This window comes from Callithrix jacchus, chromosome 15 (genome assembly GCF_049354715.1).
Source record: "Callithrix jacchus isolate 240 chromosome 15, calJac240_pri, whole genome shotgun sequence".
Classification (NCBI taxonomy): domain Eukaryota; kingdom Metazoa; phylum Chordata; class Mammalia; order Primates; family Cebidae; genus Callithrix; species Callithrix jacchus.
The window spans coordinates 36,257,581-36,275,621 of record NC_133516.1 but is presented as its reverse complement, the minus strand read 5'-3'; the positions used below and the strand labels follow the sequence as shown (position 1 = coordinate 36,275,621).

Genomic DNA, 18,041 nt, shown 5'->3' with positions numbered 1-18,041 from the left:
TGTTTCCTCCACAGTGCCTAACACGCCATGTTGCACGGAGCTGGTATCTAAGCACACAGTCAACCAGAGCCCAGACAGACATCTCTAACGAGTGGGGAGACACATGCCTCTGCGCAGCACAGTCTGTGAGTGAGCGAGTGAGTGAGTGGCTCCATAAAACAGATGGCACAACAGCAACTGTCTGCACCTGGCACATATTAGTATGAAGAAGGAGGAAGGGAGGAAGGGAGGAAGGGAGGAAGGGAGGAAGGGAAGAAGGAAGGAAGGAAGGAAGGAAGGAAGGGAGGGAGGGAGGGAGGGAGAAAGGGGAGGAAGGAAGGAAGAGGGAGGAAGGGGAGGAAGGAAGGAAGAGGGAGGGAGGAAGGGAAGGAGGGAAGGAAGGAGGGAAGGGTTTGGGACACCATCCAGACTCTCTTTGGGAGCAGCAGATGGCAGCTTTCTTGACATGGCTACCAGTGGGAGTTCACAAGACTGAGGCCTCTCACGTCTCCCTGCTCCCACCCAGAGATGCTGCCTGGCACCTCTACTATCCCCTCTTCACCAATCATCTGCCTATGCAGAAAGAGGCCCTGTGGGTCAATAAGTGATTAAGAAGTGGCCCAAGGTTAAAAAGCCACAGGGCAAGCCTGCGACACTGGGGAACAGAAATGGGACTGACTCCAGGAGAGAGGGCTCAGCCCTGGGCACACAGGCGCCTCCCCAGAAGACTGCGTGCTCCCTGTACTCACGCAGGCCAGCCCTCAAATGTCGAGACCGTGAAGAGCGCCATCATAGCAGAGAGGACGTTGTCAAAGTTGAAATCACTGTTTTGCCAGATCCGCTCACGGACCACAGGGCTGTCAACATCCCCATCCTTGTAGAGGATGAAAAGACCCCTGGAGAGGAAAACAGGTATGGGTCGCCTGGCTTCACACATGACAGGTGGAAGCGGCATAAAGTTGGTCACACTGCCCCGATCCCAACTTGAGGCAGGTCACGCTCAGTCTGCCGGCCATTCACACAGCTGAGTGTAACACTGGCGCTGTTTCTCCTCTCCTTGCCCTGCATTTAATCTACTTTGCAGCTCAAATAACCATTGAATAACTACCAGTGCAATGTGTATTCTCCAGAGCAGCCAGACAGACACTGGGCATCCATTCATTGGTTGATAAAAACCACAGCAACGTGACTACATCTCATACACAATGGCTTGAGGCGTGCTCTGAAGGATCTAAGCTCGGCCACAGAGAACTCTGTAAATTCTGGGAAACGAGCCTATGTATATTCTTCCTGCATTTTAGTTTTAATCAAATCCCTTTCTTTTCTTACTAATGACACTCCCAGTTTTCTTTCCAAAAGAATTCCATTATTTCTGGCAAACTATTTCTCACAGAACTTCATTTCTGGAAGGAACCCAAGAGATAAAGCACAATGTCTTCATTTTATAAATAAAGACACAGAGGCTTCGAGAGAGAAAGGACAGGGTCCCCACGCCACTGCTAGGCTGCTCACCTCCAGGGCTGCCATGCACCCCACAGCTTGCATGAACGGTGCCTCTGGAGGTAGAGAGACACAGCCAAGTTGCAATTGGTGCTCTCTGACTGCACCTTCTGCTTAAAAGAAACCCCAAACCAATGTAAGCACATAGTCGGCCAGAGCCCAGTCAGTTACATCTCCAATGGGTGGGGAGACACAGGCCTCTGCAGAGGCTGAACCTTTAGGCAATGGCTTCCATGAATGCCTTCATGGTCACTGGACATCCTGGAATGGGAGGCATGAGTATTTCCCACCTCTCTCTCTTCTGCCAGTTCTTGTCTATGGAAGTACAGCCAAGATGTAGGTAATGGGACCCAGGAGAAAGGAAGTCTGGAATATGCATCAGAAGAGGGAGCCAGCTCCCAAACACCAGGCAGTTGAGTTTCAAGTTCTGATTTGGGGGAAATCATCCATGTGGCTGTCATGGAAGCTATTTGGGGCATTTCATAATTGTCATTTAAGGGTTCCCCCAACTCCCGCCATTTATACATTCTCTACCACAAAAGCCATCTATCCCTTATTTTGGGATGACAAAAAGTTTGGAATTAGATAGAGGTGTGGGTAGCACAACAATGCACTGATACTCTATGCTGAGAAACTGTATACTGAAAACGGTTGATTTTTATGTTATGTGAATTTCACCTCAATGAAAAACAAACACCATCTATCCACCCACAGGCTGAGCACACAGTCCTGTTTTAGTTCATGAGAAAAACTTCTGAAGTGCCAACATGTGTGAATCCTTGAAGTCTTCTATTTGCTCTTCCAAGTTGATCACTCCACTCTCAGGGCACTCACCTGCATTCTTCAGGGTTACTTTTGGCTTCATCCGTACAGCGATAGAACTTCCCCTGGGTAGAGAGCAGACAGGCAGTCAAGTCAATGCAGCTTCTCCTTAAAGAAATCCACTTGGGCTTTCTGCTCAGAGGCAGTGCCTCTACCTTGAACAACTGGACCCCGATACAGGCAAACATGAACTGGAGGAGGGTGGTGACGATCATGATGTTGCCGATGGTCCGGATGGCCACGAAGACGCACTGGACCACATGCTGCAGAGAGGACAGAGGGGCGTGACTCTCCTTCGTGATTTTGGCCTTGAGGTGAGCTAACAGCAGCCAAGAGTTTCTATGTTGGCTGGGAGCAGTGGCTCACATTTGGAATCTCAGCACTTTGGGAGACTGAGGCGGGTGCATCACTTGAGGTCAGGAGTTTGAGACCAGCCTGGCCAACATGGTGAAAACCCATCTTTACTAAAAATACAAAAATTAGCCAGGTGGGGTGACAGATGCCTGTTACCCCAGCTACTTGGGAGGCTGAAGCAGAGGAATTGCTTGAACCCAGGAAGTGGAGGTTGCAGTGAGCCAAGATCACGCCACTGCACTCCAGCCCGAGTGACAGAGCAAGAGTTCATTTCAAAAAAAAAGAAAAAGAAATGCTACAGGTACATGTGCAGTGCTGCCTAGCACATGGACCCAAAGGGTCCCCACTCCATAAATGACTGAGGAAAAAAGAAACCCAGTAGCCTTTTATGTACAGTCTGCATGAAAACTGAAAAACTAAACACAAAGAACTACCAATAAAAAGGTAATAAATGAATAAAGAAAAATATCTTCAATTACCAAAAATAAAGAAAATAAATCATAATTTAAAAATGCCATTAGCACTTGGCACAGGTGGCTGAACTGGTCAGAAAGGTCCTTATAACCCACTTTAAAAATCCATCAGGCCTCAGCTCATCTTTGCCCAGAAGAGCCAGTAATTACAGCCAACCCCAACCCAAGCCAGCCCAGCCTGGAGGAGAGGAATCAAAACCTTAAGTCCTTTTGCTCTGTTGATGGCCCTGAGGGGCCTCAGGACCCTTAAGACCCTCAGAATCTTCACAACGGAGATGGCACTGGATCTAAGGGAGGAGCAGAAAGACGGCAGGCAGAGCGTGTTATAAATAGGCAGGATGCCTTTAGATTCACCATTTCACTGGACCTTCGCTGTAGTATCCCTACGCGGTTAGCACGGGATCCATGTGGTACTGAGCTGCTCTCTCTCCACAACTCACAGGCAATGTCTCCTCCCCACCCACACTAGGCAGCACCTCCCAAGCCCAGCCTGTGGCGCTCACAAAGGCTCTGACAGGTGCACAGCTGACCTAGGCCGAGACACTACTCATGAACTTGCTTTGTTCTTTCCACTCACTATAAATGAAAGGTACTTGGCTTTTAGGCTTCACATACTGTTTGCTCTTGTTTAAGGTTGGAGGCCTGCTGCAGCACTTTGGCACCAGGGCTTCTCTGGCCTTCAAGGAGCTCAGAGTCTGGTGGAGAGATGGGCAATCCCAATTCAGTGTGGCACACGATGTGGTAAATGCAGTATGCTCAGCCAGGGGAGCACAACGTGTGGGGGCAGTGGGGGAGCCTAGGAAGGACTCTGGGGTGTGGTAGGTGATAGCCAGGTGAGTCCCAAAGGAGGAGCAGGGGTTAGCCAGGATAATAGGGAGGGGGCTCCCGTGTGAGGGAGCAGCACGTACAAGGATGCGACACAAGAGAATGCAGCTTTCTGTTGCACCCCAGATGGCTGAGTGTGGCCAGAGCACATACTCAGGAAGAAGTGGGCAAGGCTGCAGCTGGAGAGAACATGAACAGTCTGGGTGCTCACAGGAGCTCACAGGAGCTACAAAGATGTTAATGCAAATAGCCCTCTAGGCTATGACCACAGGGCTCCCTCAGTGAGAGGCGAGGAGGATAACACAGAGGGCTGTTTCAGGCAGAGGTTCTTGGTCTTCCAAGGAAGGTAGGTCTTTTCCACTTCTCTTTAGCTTAGAGGGCATGTGTGTGCAGGTGTGCTCACATGGGGGATATTCTATGTTCAGCACCTGAACAGAAGTGCTCACAGGTCAGTAGGAAAGCAAGGCCACACCTGATGCTCTACTGGGGCCTCTGCCCCACACCTCTGGGGATGGCAGGCAGTACTCAGCAATGGCTGTCTCCAGCAGAAATCCCCAAATGCCATGGAAAAGACCCAGGGCCCTGACTTTCAGCATTGGCTCCCTCTTAGCGGAAAAATTCCAGAGGCCAACTAAAAGGTCCTAGCAGGTTCTATATCCTGAAAATCAAAGAAAGTTCTCCACCCAAGCTGGAAGGACTGAGAGGCCACCTGGCCCAGCCCCTCCTATATAAAAGGGGAACAGGTTCCTGAGGAAGGGTACCCTCAAGGCCCTGGGATCAGCCTTTGGAGGAACCAGAACTAGAACCTGGCTTACCTCCCTCCTAGTCAAGACGTCTTTCACCTCAGTTGAAAGCAAATTTCACAGAGAGAGTAATAAGCTCAACCTAGCAGCAGGGACACACACACACACACACACACACAAAACAAAACAAGAAAACATGATTGTCTCAATGCTTTCTGAAATGGGAGCAAAATAAATAAACCTATGTAATTAAATATAATCATGAAAATGATGCCCAGCCTTTATCAATGATGCTGAAAGTCCATGCACACATCATTCAGCCCAGCAGCTCTGGGTACACACCCCAGAATACTTACTGAATCCCAAACGACACCAGAGACACCCCAACCACCAACATATCCAGCAAATTGAAGTAGTTCCTGCAGAAGGCCCCTTTGTGGAGGAAAGCTCCAAAAGTTGTCATCTAGAAGCAGAATCATGGGAGATTTACCATTTTTTGTCTTCAGAGGAAAAGGAACCTGGGCTCTTTACAAAATCCTGAGGAACGTATGACTTCGTTAACAAGTGCACATTAGGAATCAAGTGTAAACCAATGGCTGAGCCACTGGATAATTTGTTCAAACAAAAATTAAAAAGGGGCAGCTTATTTTGGATACATTTTAAAAGACGAAACTAATTTAGCCTTTCTTACAGAGAACATAGGTTTCAAATATGAATACACTGTTGGCATGTGCAAAGAGCCTGTCTCAAGAAAGGCTCCACATGACTACATTCGTCAAAAGGTTAAGAGCTGCCCAGACAGCCTATTTCTTCACAAAGAACTGGTTCTGGCCTCTCTGAGGCCCTGGTAGAGCCTATCTTGTTTCAGTGAAGCTTTCCCAGTGTGGGGGTGAATTCAGGGCTCCCAGCCTCTAGGTACCTACATGACTTTTCCACACAGATCCCTTGGTGTTCCTAATGGTCTTTAACGACACATCCGTCTTAAACAGCTCCTCAAAGTCTGATTACATGTGCCTGGTGTGGCCAGGAAGCCAGGCAGCATCTCCCCTGAGCTAGTCCCACAGCTCTGTGCTCACATGCCACATGCATCTGCAGCACTTACTATGGGTGCTCCAGTGAGATTTCTATTGTTGATGGAAAAAGAGTTTAGTTCCCCAAAGTAAAAATAGCAAAATACATAGAGCTCACTATTTATTTTGAAATAAGAAAGGTTGGAGAAGGCTCAGGTAAGTACAGTCTGAGAGAGGTGGGGTGGAAAACATTACATTGAACCTTATGAAATCGCCAGTGTTCAACCCCTTTTTGACCTACAAAAATGGCATTTTCACAGGGCTTAACCAAATGACCAAACAGCCTTCCAAATCTCCCCAAGGCCACCAGGAGCCATCATCTCAGATGTTAGACACTTCTTGATGAGTCTCCGTTTTCTGAATCCTTCTTGTTTTAGCTTATTTTCCATTCTCTAAAATACCTTCAAAACGAAGCATGACTCAGAAGATTTAAGTCAGTGAAGCAGTTCTTCAGAAATTAAAAAGTGACAATCATTTTTTTTCCTTTTAAATAATCCTGTGTCTAAGTTTCCCCAAAGCCTATGAATAACTACATTCATTTAACAACCTAAAAATGTGGAGAGTAAAATGAAACCTCAATTAACCAGGCTAACAGACTAAGTAGAACATTTCCCCCATTCACACTGAAAAGAAGTCAAATTCTAAAACTAAGAAGCTGAGGCAGAAGCCGAGCCAGTGAGTGTTCTGGCAGCGCCCCTCCGACCCCCACCACTGTGCATTCTGCATCCACAGGCCCTCCCATGGAGGCCCCGTCAACAAGAGCTGGTCACTGCCCACCGCATGCCTCTGACTTAGGAGAACTGTCAACCAAACTCATTGGATTAAAGGCAGGAAAATGAACTTAAATTTTTACAAGACTTTTAGGAAAGGTGTAAACAGAAGTTGGTTGGCTTCATGCTGTTTCATGAACCAAAAAATAAAACACCAACCTAAAAAAACTAACATTCCCTGACGACGTTAATTGAGGTTTCATTTTACGTATGATTTTGTAAAGAGCCAAAGTTCCACAGTAGTCCAGTAAAAAATGCATTGTGCCAGAGTTGCACACACAAAAATCCCCCAATGGCTTAAAGAAAACCATGGTTGAAAGTCTTCATTTCCCAGCTTGTTTCCCTGGAAGGAGATGGCTGCCCTGACAGTTCTCATGGGCCTTGTTCTCCCAGAACCACAATGACCTATGCCCTGTGGTCCTTGGCTGGTTTTAGAAAGGTTCTTGGAGGCCTTCTGTGGTCTCCAGCACTTTAAGCACATAAGGAATGGGCTCCCCATGGAGCAGCCTTCAGTCAGTACACAAACCACATGCAGCAATGTCAACTGTTAGCTCATGCATGGGCAGTACATTTAGGTCACCCCAGCCAAAGGGTCCTCCTCTTGTGTAAATGTAAGCCCATCCATTAAAACAAACAGAAAATACCTTAACACAAATAGACCAAAGTCATCTTGCAAATCCTATTGCAAGAAAATAGTGTGTTACTATTTTAGGCCCCCAAAAGCATAATGCAGTCAGAGAAATGAAAAGAGAGACATCCTCTTCATAGAATAAATGCTTTTCCTCTGACTTTGATGTCAGAAATGGTGGAAAAAAGTTCACACAAAGTGATATATCTGTTATCAGTGAACAAACTCCAGAGGGTATTTTTTTTAAAGGAGCAAAATATAATTCTCAACCACTATCAAAAAGCCAAAGTAGCTCCTACATGCATTCAAAGGTTAAAAAGAAAGAGCAAAAACAAGTTGGAATGGTCACAGGAAAAAAAAAAAAAATCCTTTGTTTTAAAAAACCAAAAAAACTTAGCCCAACCACAAAAGACAAAAAGAAAAAAAAAAAGTCAAAAGCACTTCACACTTCTGTCCTGTGTCTCACACACAGGAGCAGCCCTTAAACACACTGTCAGGTAACCTGTTACCTTTAAAATGATCTCAAATGCAAAAGTACCAGTGAAGACATAGTCTGCGTAACCTAGCATCTGGAAGGTAAACAAAGAAGTGCAACTATTATTGCTACGGCTGCTGTGGAGTATGTAAAGATCAAGGAAAAAGCCATTACCTTCAACAGGATCTCAACAGTAAAGATGGCTGTGAAGGCATAGTCAAAGTAACCCAGTATCTGCAAGGCACAACATGTGGGAGTGAGAAAAGGCATTCAGACAAACTCTGACAACTGCATGCTCACAGGCAGAAACCCCCCATGCAGTCAGAGACCCATCCTCCCGGGAAAACCCCGCCATTGTGGAGGTAAGTGCAGAGCTGCTGGTAAACGCCCACTCTGGTCAATTACATCATTCCCAAAGAGCGTTTGAGAATCCCAACCTCCTTTAACCACTCACCCTGACTTGCTTCCCAGTCTTGTGTCTTGGACAGGCAGACAGGCTGATTTCTAAGAGTGCTTTGTTAACAAGCTTTTCTCATCAGAGAGCATTACATCTACAAATGACTTGTGGCACCAGGTAAATTAAAGGCTTATACACATTTTGGATTTTTAATCGCATTTCTGGCTGAAGTATGTTGCCCTCCATCTGAACATCCAATGGGTGGAGAAGCATAATGATGGCAGTGACATCCATCAGAGCCATAGCTTCCACATGTCCCCTTGAATTCCAGCCTGTGCCATCAGGGTGTCATCACCTTTCCCCAACCATGCGCCATGTCTGCAAGGGAGGGTTTTACAGACTGCCTTCCTCCTGCCAATGGTTCTGCATCTAACACTGCTCTCTCTAAACTCAGGTGTTTTTTTAAACCTTGCTGGGCCTACTCAAATAACAGACTGACTTGGCCTTTGAATTTTCGGTCCAGGAAACTCTATCCGCATTCGTGCCAATACCATCTATTCTCTCATCAACCAAGGCCTGCTAGCCCTTTCTGGGGTCCCTGCTTCTCCTCAGCACTGCGGAGGCAAGTGGGCCAGCAGCAAGAAGTCTGACCACCAAGAAAGCTACTTACAGGGAGCTTCTTACCACAGCACCCTTATCTGCAAAGGTGAGCTGGTCTTGGCCATTAATCTTCATGACAACTGTGATCTATGGTTTTGAAAGAACTGAAGAGAGCAGAGCTGGAAGGGACTGTGGATACCACCCAGGCCTAATCCTTTAACAGATATTAGAGGAGCTGGGAGCAGGAAATGGACACACGCGCAGGCCACACAGCCAGTCACAGGCACTGCTGGGCAAGGAGTAGGCCTGGGGGATGCCAGTGGAGAGCCACAGGGCTGAGCTGTTGTAGGTACGGGAGTCACCTGGGGGCTGTGTCACAATAAGGTGAGGACCTCTGTTTCAAGCCTAGTCTCTCTCTTCAGAGGGTATTCATTTTCCAAACTGTTTCTGGTTTTGGACTTACACATTCTATGTGAGCACTCCTGTGTAACTGAGTTTCTTGGCCAGGCTATGAAAGGTATCTTCCAGGGCACTACCAGGTCTCTGCCACCTTCTCCTTACTCCTTCCTGGGTCACAGTGGGAATATTAACGTGGAAAGCATCTAGTAGCCCAGAAAGAAGACACACTAGCCTTCAAGTCTATGAGGCAACCTGGTGCCCAGGGCAGAAGTTGAGATTTAAGCTGTTTTTGTCCTCACTCTGCTTGCATTCTCTTTTTTAAACTAAGAATTCAGCTAAGGTTAAAAAACATACAAAACACTGCAGAATCTCAAAAGCAATATACATACACATATGTACATCTATTTAAGCAGAAAGATAACATTTTTGGTTTGGGTAAGGCAGCAGGGAAATAAACTTACGGAGAAGCAACTGTAATTAAAAATAAGACATGAAGCCCCCATGTAAATTAACCCCTTGTTAATGTGTATTCTAGACTAGCTCCTGACCTAATTTGTCACTGAATGCTTTTTTTCCCTCCCAAACACAGCCCTTGTGTCCTTTTTTTATGATAGAATGAAAGGACACAGAGGTCTTTCTTCTACTGGGGCATCTAGACCAACTCTCTAACAAAAACCCTCATCTGTGAGGACAGATCGAGAAAGGCCCAGTGCCTTCCTCTTTACACCAAAACTAACACGCACCATGGGGAAAGCACTTTTTCCCTTCACATCAGCATGCGTGTTTCATACATCTGATAGATGGGGCTTGCCAGGATCCAGAAATGGGAAGCAGCAACATGAGGCTTGGATGTCCTGACAGAGTCCTAGGGGCACAGATCCGCTGGTGTGTCTTAACCCTAAAATCTCTAACAATCTGATGCTCAGAGAAAGGCACCCACCAGCATGCCAGGGATACCTGATGAGCTTGCACACTCACCGGCCTCCCTCTGCTGGTCGGGTTTCTTGGTAATAACCTGAAACTGCAGAATAATATCTAGGATTGAGCATCAACGGGTTGCTGCTTCTAGCTGTCTTGCCTTTCAATGGTCCTCAGTGCTGAGTAAGCTGCACAGTTAAGGAGGGGCTGCTGAGGCAAGAACCAATTTAGGTGCAAGTTTCCTTCCAAAATAGACGTAGTGGGCGGGCACCATCCCTAAGCTACAAAACTGATGACTAACAGAAAACCCTTGAATTGCTCGTATTTTTGTTTGTTTGTCTGAGACGGAGTTTCACTCTTGTCACTGAGGCTGGAGTGCAATGGCGAGATCTCGGCTCACTGCAACCTCCACCTCCCGGGTTCAAGCAATTCTCCTGCCTCAGCTTCCTGCATAACTGGGATTATAGGTGCACACCACCATGCCCATCTAATTTTTGTATTTTTAGTAGAGACGGAGTTTCACCATGTTGGCCAGGCTGGTCTTGAACTCCTGACCTCAAGTGATCCGCTTGACTCAGCCTCCCAAAGTACTGGGATTACAGGTGTGAGCCAGCACGCCTGGCCCCCTCAGCTTGTTTTCTCAGTATAGTCCATATCCATGAGGGATTGCTCCCAGGATCCTCTCATACCCCAAAATCTCAAGTCTCTGATATAAAATGGTGTAGTGTTTGCATATAATCTATGCACATCCTCCTGTAGACCTTAGATCATCTCTAGATTTAATGCCATGCAAATCATTTAGAAAAAATCTGCACAAATTTAGTACATTTTCTCCCCCATGTATTTTTTTTCTTTTCTTTCTTTCTTTCTTTTTTTTTTTTATTAGACGGAGTATCACTGATTCTGCTGCCCAGGCTAGAGTATAGTGGTGCGATCTTGGCTCACTGCTGCAACCTCTGTCTTCAGGGTTCAAGTGATTCTTATGCCTCAGCCTCCCAAGTAGTTGGGACTACAGTTGTGCACCACCACACCTGGCTAATTTTTTTGTATTTTTAGTAGAGGTAGGGTTCTACCATGTTGGCCAGGCTGGTATCAAACTCCTGACCTCAAATGATCCACCTGCCTTGGCCTCCCTAAGTGCTGGGATTACAGGTGTGAGCTGCCATGGCTGGCCACTCCCAAATATTTTCTATCTGTGGTTGATTGAATCCTTGGTGCCAAACCCATGGAGACAGAGGGTTAACTGAATAACCACCTCCACCACACCAAAATCTAGCGTTCTGTTTGTTTGTTTGCTTTTTTATAGACAGAGTCTTGCTGTCACGTAGGCCAGAATACAGTGGTGTGAACACAGCTCCCTGCAGGCTCAGCCTCCTGTGCTCAAGCAATCCTCCTACCTCCCAAGTAGCAGGGACAGGCATGCACCACCATGGGTGGCAAATTTTTAAATTTTTACATAGATGGGGTCTCGCCATGTTGCCTAGATTAGTCTTGAACTCCTGGGCTCAAGTGATTCTACTGCCTTGGCCTCCCAAAATGCTGGGATTATAGGTATGAGCCACCATGTCCAGTCAATTAATAATTCTTTGTGTATTTCTAATTCTGCCAATGAAAAGTAATATTGTAAACAGCCAAGTTAACATTTTTAAGGGTCAAAGTGGCTCTGCCTGGCGCACTCTTGAAGTTATTCAAACTTAATATTGGCTCTCTGGGGCCAAGGTCAGCACTTTCTTTGGAAATACTTGTGAAATATGTAACATAACCACATATTTTATAACAGATCTTCGCAGAGAAGAAACATTTTCACATTCATGATACATTCTTTTTTTCCCTTTGAGACAAAGTCTCCCTGTGTCACCGAGGCTGGACTGCAGTGGTGCAAACATGGCTTGCTGCAGCTTTCATCCTCCTGGGTCCCAGTGATTCTCCTCCCTCAGCCTCCTGAGTAGCTGGGACTGCAGGTGTGTGCTATCACATTTGGCAATTTTTTTTTAAATTTTTTGTAGAGATGAGGTCTTGCTACATTGCCCAGGCCAGTCTTGAACTCCTGTACTTAAGCGATCCTCCCCTCTCAATCTCTCGAAGCACTGGAATTACAGGTGTGAGGCATTGTACCTGGCCTAAAGTTCTCCTCCACTGAACACCTCAACTCGACATCCCATCATCTTCCTAAATTGTATTTCCCCTCAGTCGTGGAGCCTAGCAGCTTGGTTTATTTAAGTCTACATGACACGGGAATCTTGCCCCAACCCTGAATGAGAGAGCCTGGGCATGTGGCATGCCTGGTTTGAATTCTGCTTCCTCCCTGCCATATGCTTCCATGAGGCATGAATCTCAAAATTGGGGTGAGTATGAACCTGAGCAGGTAGGGAAAGGAGGACTTAAATGTCTGCAGCAGGGAACAAAGAGGAGGAGAAGCAGACTCCCTGAATTCATTGACAGTTCCTGCAGAGTATTTAAGATGATGTTCTAAATTGATGATGCCATTCAGATTTACCCAGCTAAAACACAAGCTCCATGGCACTTACAAACCGGAAGCACCTGACTTCCCCAGGTGAAGGAAAGATCTGCTCTAGCCTTCGCCCTGAGGGCCTCCACAGCTCCCATCTCCGCAGTGGCCTCTGCCTGAGAGAGGCCAGCGCCATCCCAGTGCGAGCCCCACAAAGGGACTTACTGTGTTCCGGAAGGAGTGGCTGCGGATGGGGTCCTCTGCGGCTAGGGCAGCACTGCTCAGCATGATGAAGACGAGGATGAGGTTGGTGAAGATGTGGTGGTTGATGAGCTTGTGGCAGCCCACGCGGATCCTGTAGGGAAAAGTCGCTGCTTGGAAACAGTCCCAGATGGAGTGGAACTCACTGTGTCCTTAAGAGTGTGGGGCTACTGCAGCAGGAGGTCAGGCAGAGGGCAGCTGTCTGTTGTGCCACCCACGCACCCTGCCTGGCACACATGAGTGACCTGTCCATGAGCCCCACAAAGCCCACCAAGAGCAGCCCCTTTGGACTATGTGTGGTATGTCAACTCTGTGCTGGGGGCACCACACAGACCATTCCACCACTGAGTTCTTCAAAGTGGATCTTGTCTTCCTAAAGATGGGGAAACTGAGGCTTACTAAGAGAATTCTAAAGTGACACTAGTAAGGACCAGGGGGAGATTTGATCCAGGTCTATATGACTGAAGTTTTCCCACTATGACAGAAAGCTCATCTGCTTATCTTCCCTGACCAAGAGGGTAAACTGAGGCCAGGCCTGCCCTCGACAGTTCACACAGAATGAGATGAATCCTGTGCTTGTCCCGTCTGCAGATTTTGTAATAAACGTTATTTTTAAAAATTTTGGAGCTGACGGACAAGCAGCCATCAGAAAGTGAAGGTTGTGAACACACAAGGATCTCATGGCCCAGCATGACAGAGTTCTCACCAAGTCCTGTGGGCTCATGAAGCAAAGGAGGACAGCTCATGCCCGACACCTGGGCTCAAATGATGGGCCATCAGAACCTCGCTGCTGTCCTCAGTGTGCCCTGTACCCGTTAGCAACTATCCTTACCCCCAATGTTTGACTTAAGAATTTAAACATATACATACATATACATGTATATACACATATACATATATACACATATTCATATATACACATATTTAGACATATGCATACACATATGCACATGTATGCATATGTCTAAATATGTGTATATATGTATATATTAAATATGTATACTCACATTCTAAAGTATATATATGTGTATATGTAGAATATGTATGTATATGTTTAAATTCTAAAGTGTGATGTGTGTGTGTATATATGTATACACACCTATCTGTATTCCCATATTCTATAAGCCTCTTATAAAGATAGGTTTTCCTTTGAAAAGATTTTTCCACTTTCAATACTAGAGTAAACTTTATGTGAAGGTGATGCCTCACCTCATGTCCTCCCTTTTGGACCTACTTAATGCTGGGCATACCCCCAGAGGACCTGCAGGTGGTTAGCAGTTCAGTGTGGGGAGAACTTCCAAGCTAGTGAAGGCAGGAGTGCTTTGCAGCTTTGGGTGAAAATAAATCCATTCTCTCAACATATATATATATATGACTGCAGGTGTCAGCAATATCAGTTTAATAACCTTTTTTTTTTTTTTTAAAAAGGACACCCAAACAGTGGTGAGCTGTAAAAGCTATCATCACACCTTCATATCTCTGAGGACGCCAGCAGGCCTTGCTTCCCACCTGTGTCTCCCTAGGGTCAGTGAATTATACAGAGTTGTTCTCTGGCCGCCAAGAACTACTTCTGCAATGCTAGAAACCTTTCCAGGAGCCATTTATTCCCCCTGGCATTCCACTCAGCCCCAGATGATTTAAAACCTAGAAACTAGCTAGTAAATAAACTTCTTCCTCTTATAGTACGTGTGAGTCATTACCTTGTTCCTTGTGAGCACCTTATCATTTTAACATGAGAAATGCTATTTTAAGTAGAGTATCATAGAGCTGAACTGAATATTTACAACCTATAAAATATCACTGTGCAACATGACTTTATGATTATAAAATTCAATAGGGAAAACGGATCCATGAAGTGGGGGGGTCTGTGAGGTGAGGATGCTATGTAGATCTGGGTCACAAAAATTCTCATCCCACGAAGCATCCTAACAGAAGATCCACTTGTTAAGAAAAACTCTCATGTGTGGCCGAAGCATGGAACAGCAGAGCAGTGGGCTCCCATTGGCATATGCTGGGGTGGACAAGGCTTTCCCCATTGCTGTCCCTGTGCAGGGGTGAAGGCAGGGAGGAAAATCTAGAATGGAGCTCCTCCCAGCCCCTGGCCACACCCCTGTGGAAAGGAGGCGGTGAGGAAGAGATGAGCTGAGGGCAAGAGCAACAGTGGAGGAGAGAGGGGTTGGAGGGGACCTGGGTGGTGGGGTGCCAGGGACACTCAGGTTCAGAAAGGGCTGCGAACCACTTCCCCTCACCCCCACCCGAGCCACCATCAAGCGACCTGTAGGGTCACTGGCAAAGGGCAGCTGTGAGAGACTAGAAGGGGAGTATTTACGGGTTGGTCTTGCTAAGAATGAAGAAAGCGCTCCCTTCAGGGATGGGGGCAATTTTTTCCTTCATGTTCAACTCCGAGATCCTTCGAGGACGGGGTCCGGCAGGAACCTCAGGTTCATCCTCCTCCTCTTCCTCTTCCTCTTCCCCTACTTTAAATGAAATACTATTTTTATAGGCACAAAATAAAGACTACATATGGGTTTGAATTATTCTCAGTTTCACATGCAAATTTGGCTTGAACTTTAACAACGTCTACCTACTTACATGAAGCAAAACCCTCCTGCTCCTTCAGAATATGGACTGAGTGTGTGTTTGAGGGGAGAGGGGAGCGTGCTGAGAAGTGTCCCCAGCTGATCAGCATGTTTAGGTTGTGGGAATGAGATTCTCACCAGGGTAAGATCTGACCACAGATGAAAGGTGGTGGTGCCAGGATTATCACTGTGAACCTCCTAGCACCTGGCTGTTCCCCCCACCCGCACCCCGCCCCCTCCGCCACCGTAACCTCCTTGCTCAGCTTGGCCTGAGAAACTGCAAGGGACTTTCAGTCTCAATCAGCTCCTAGGCTCCCAACTCCACAGTCCCACCCATATTAGCCAAAAAATGTGCCAGTCAAATGTAAAAGTGTCAGCTGAGTGCTAACACCCGGGGGCCTCCTGGACCAGTCTCCCAGCAGAAGCTGGGACTGCCCTGACCCACCTGCACTTTCCCTCCCCAACACCTGGAATTTGGGTGACACATGCTGCCTGCGACCATGGGAAAAAGGGGAGCTAACTGGTCCCATGGCCTTGGTGGCCTCAGCAGCTCATGTGCACAGTGCTGGGCTGGCTGGCTGCAGACTCAGCCGCTGGCCACAGAGCAGTAGCAAAGCCACACAGCAAAGCCAGTGTCTCCAGCCTCCACCACCATACCTGGCACATCACAAGGTGGGTAGGGGTCCTTGTCTTCATCCTCTTCTCTGTAGTCATCAATTGTAACCTGGGATGACAGAGACATCTTGGGAGGAGGGGAGACTCGGACTTAAATGCACTTCAGAGAGGAAAAGTCGCCCTGGCGGTCCAGCACAGGGCATGTATTCCTCCCCAAAGTTGCGCCTGTATGTGAGTGTGCAGGGACAGGCATATGTCCCCAGATGGTGATTCTGCTTCAGACAGAAGGCCAGAGGGCAGGTGAGGAGAGGGCTGGTTGAACCCTGACCCAGTCGTGATTAGCCAGCACCATCCGGGGCTCTCTGTTTTTGCCCTGTGCCAGCACAGTCACTCATACCACATGATAATGCATCTCAAACTCCTGCCTTCCTGCCAGACTGCAAGGCCCATGAAGGCAGGGGCCTGTCTTCTTCATTCCTGAATCCCCAGTGTCTGACACACAATAGCCACTTGGTAAGCATTTATCAACTCGATGAATAAAGAAGGAACACAACAACCAGAGCTGTCATAAATGGGATCAAGTTTGACAGTGTAGCCCTGAGGCCACCTGATAATGGGATTACCTCTGGAAACAGACATCTATTAAAAATCCCTGATGTTCATACCCACTCAGAAGATGCGAATGTGATTCTGATCATGGGTCAAATCTGACTGCACAATTCCAATAAAGAAAAAATAAGTGGTCAAACTAGTCAAATCTTTATCATATTGGTTTCCTGGTGAAATATCGGTGAACACAGCTAACCGCCTAAATTCAGCCAGAACCCCCCTGGGAAGCCAGGGTCTATATGGTGTGCTATACTCTTCACACCAAAATATTACAAGTATGATACACAAGCACTTCTGCAGTGTAAATGGTACATGTATGGAGATATCAACAGAATCCTTTTGATACAAAAAGGGGAGAAGTATCTCAGAACACATACCTTGTTGTCACTGTTGGCTACCTGGTTGACTTCTGGTTTGTTGTTCTTTTTATTTTCTAGGCTCTCTTTTCTAAAGAGAAAAGACCACAAGAAACCAAATAACCACCTTCCTCTGTGTAAAAATGCTAATCAGGATTCTGAATCAACAATGCTCCCATGAAGGACAGAATTTAATTAGAAACAACACTAACCACGATAGCCTAGCACAACCCAAACTCAGAGCTCCCTGGCAATCTCAAGGTGATGGATTCATTACACAGATCATCTTATTAAAATTCTCATCTGAGAGCTAATCAGCATTGAATGCATCATTTATTTTATGATGCCAAAATTATCTGCAGTGATTCTTTAAGCATGGGGACATGTGACTCCCACTCTTGGCTCTGAGGGATGGGAGCCAAGGGCCTGGCTTCTGCCCAAGATTCCATTCATTTTGGTCTGCAGTGCACGGTCAATCATGATCCACAAAGCAGCAAGCTGGGGGGCTGCAGCTGCAGGGAAGCAGGGGTGGTCCTGGCAGGCTGCACCTGTGGCAGGGCTCCCCGTGAAACCCTTAGGCAAATACCTCAGGGGAAAATGGGGTTACCTGGCAATCTTTTTTCTTTCCTTTTCTTCTGCTTCTTCTTTCTGAGCAGTGTTCAAACTTTCAGCGTCAGCCAAATTGTCTACAGCGATGGCCAAGAAGACGTTCAGTAGAATATCTAATTTGAACTGTTTAAGGGCACAACACACTTCTAAATGCAACTACATGTGGCCAACAATGGCAAAGCCACACCCCACACCCCTCTGCATCCTGGAAGGCTGGTAGCAAGTGACTGTCCCAAGTGCTATATTTACACAGCAAAACCAGAGTACCAGAGCCCTGCTTAAAACAAAACAAAACAAAACAAAAAAACCTTAAAAACCTGTAAAAGGACAGTCGACAGAAGAAGTAAAATTAAGATTCAGTAAAACCCATGAAAACCTACTAACTTCAACATTTCTGTGTGTGTGTCTGTGTCCATAGGTCTACATATCTATAGCGATGCTATACATAATATAAAACAATCTATAACATAAACATGGTATAATTAAAAAGTAGTTTCGGTGTTTCTTTTTTTTTTTTAACACACACTACAACTACAACATATATATTCAGAGGAGGGCTTTCCAAAATAGATCGCTTCAAAGGTTGCAAGTAATTCAAATGATGATCCAG

The 18,041-nt window shown here is 46.5% G+C and overlaps 1 protein-coding gene across 49 annotated transcripts in view; it reads right to left on the bottom strand.

Moving 5' to 3' along the window:
• Positions 1 to 18,041, bottom strand: part of CACNA1D (calcium voltage-gated channel subunit alpha1 D) — a 322,332-nt gene that overhangs the window by 64,953 nt on the left and 239,338 nt on the right. For 39 of the 49 annotated variants that reach the window (XR_013527364.1, XM_078351159.1, XM_078351167.1 and 36 more), the window contains 11 exons: positions 17,430 to 17,544; positions 16,844 to 16,913; positions 15,900 to 15,966; positions 14,993 to 15,140; positions 12,628 to 12,757; positions 7,814 to 7,873; positions 5,053 to 5,159; positions 3,328 to 3,415; positions 2,457 to 2,564; positions 2,314 to 2,366; positions 729 to 875 (listed from right to left, as the gene is read on the bottom strand). Coding sequence is in view for 48 of the 49 variants with exons in the window: in XM_078351159.1 (XP_078207285.1) it covers positions 729 to 875; positions 2,314 to 2,366; positions 2,457 to 2,564; positions 3,328 to 3,415; positions 5,053 to 5,159; positions 7,814 to 7,873; positions 12,628 to 12,757; positions 14,993 to 15,140; positions 15,900 to 15,966; positions 16,844 to 16,913; positions 17,430 to 17,544 (1,093 nt within the window). In the remaining variant the exon portion in view is untranslated. The remainder of the gene's footprint in view (positions 1 to 728; positions 876 to 2,313; positions 2,367 to 2,456; positions 2,565 to 3,327; positions 3,416 to 5,052; positions 5,160 to 7,813; positions 7,874 to 12,627; positions 12,758 to 14,992; positions 15,141 to 15,899; positions 15,967 to 16,843; positions 16,914 to 17,429; positions 17,545 to 18,041) is intronic. The other 10 variants (XM_078351168.1, XM_078351163.1, XM_078351182.1 and 7 more) reach the window with 1 other exon arrangement.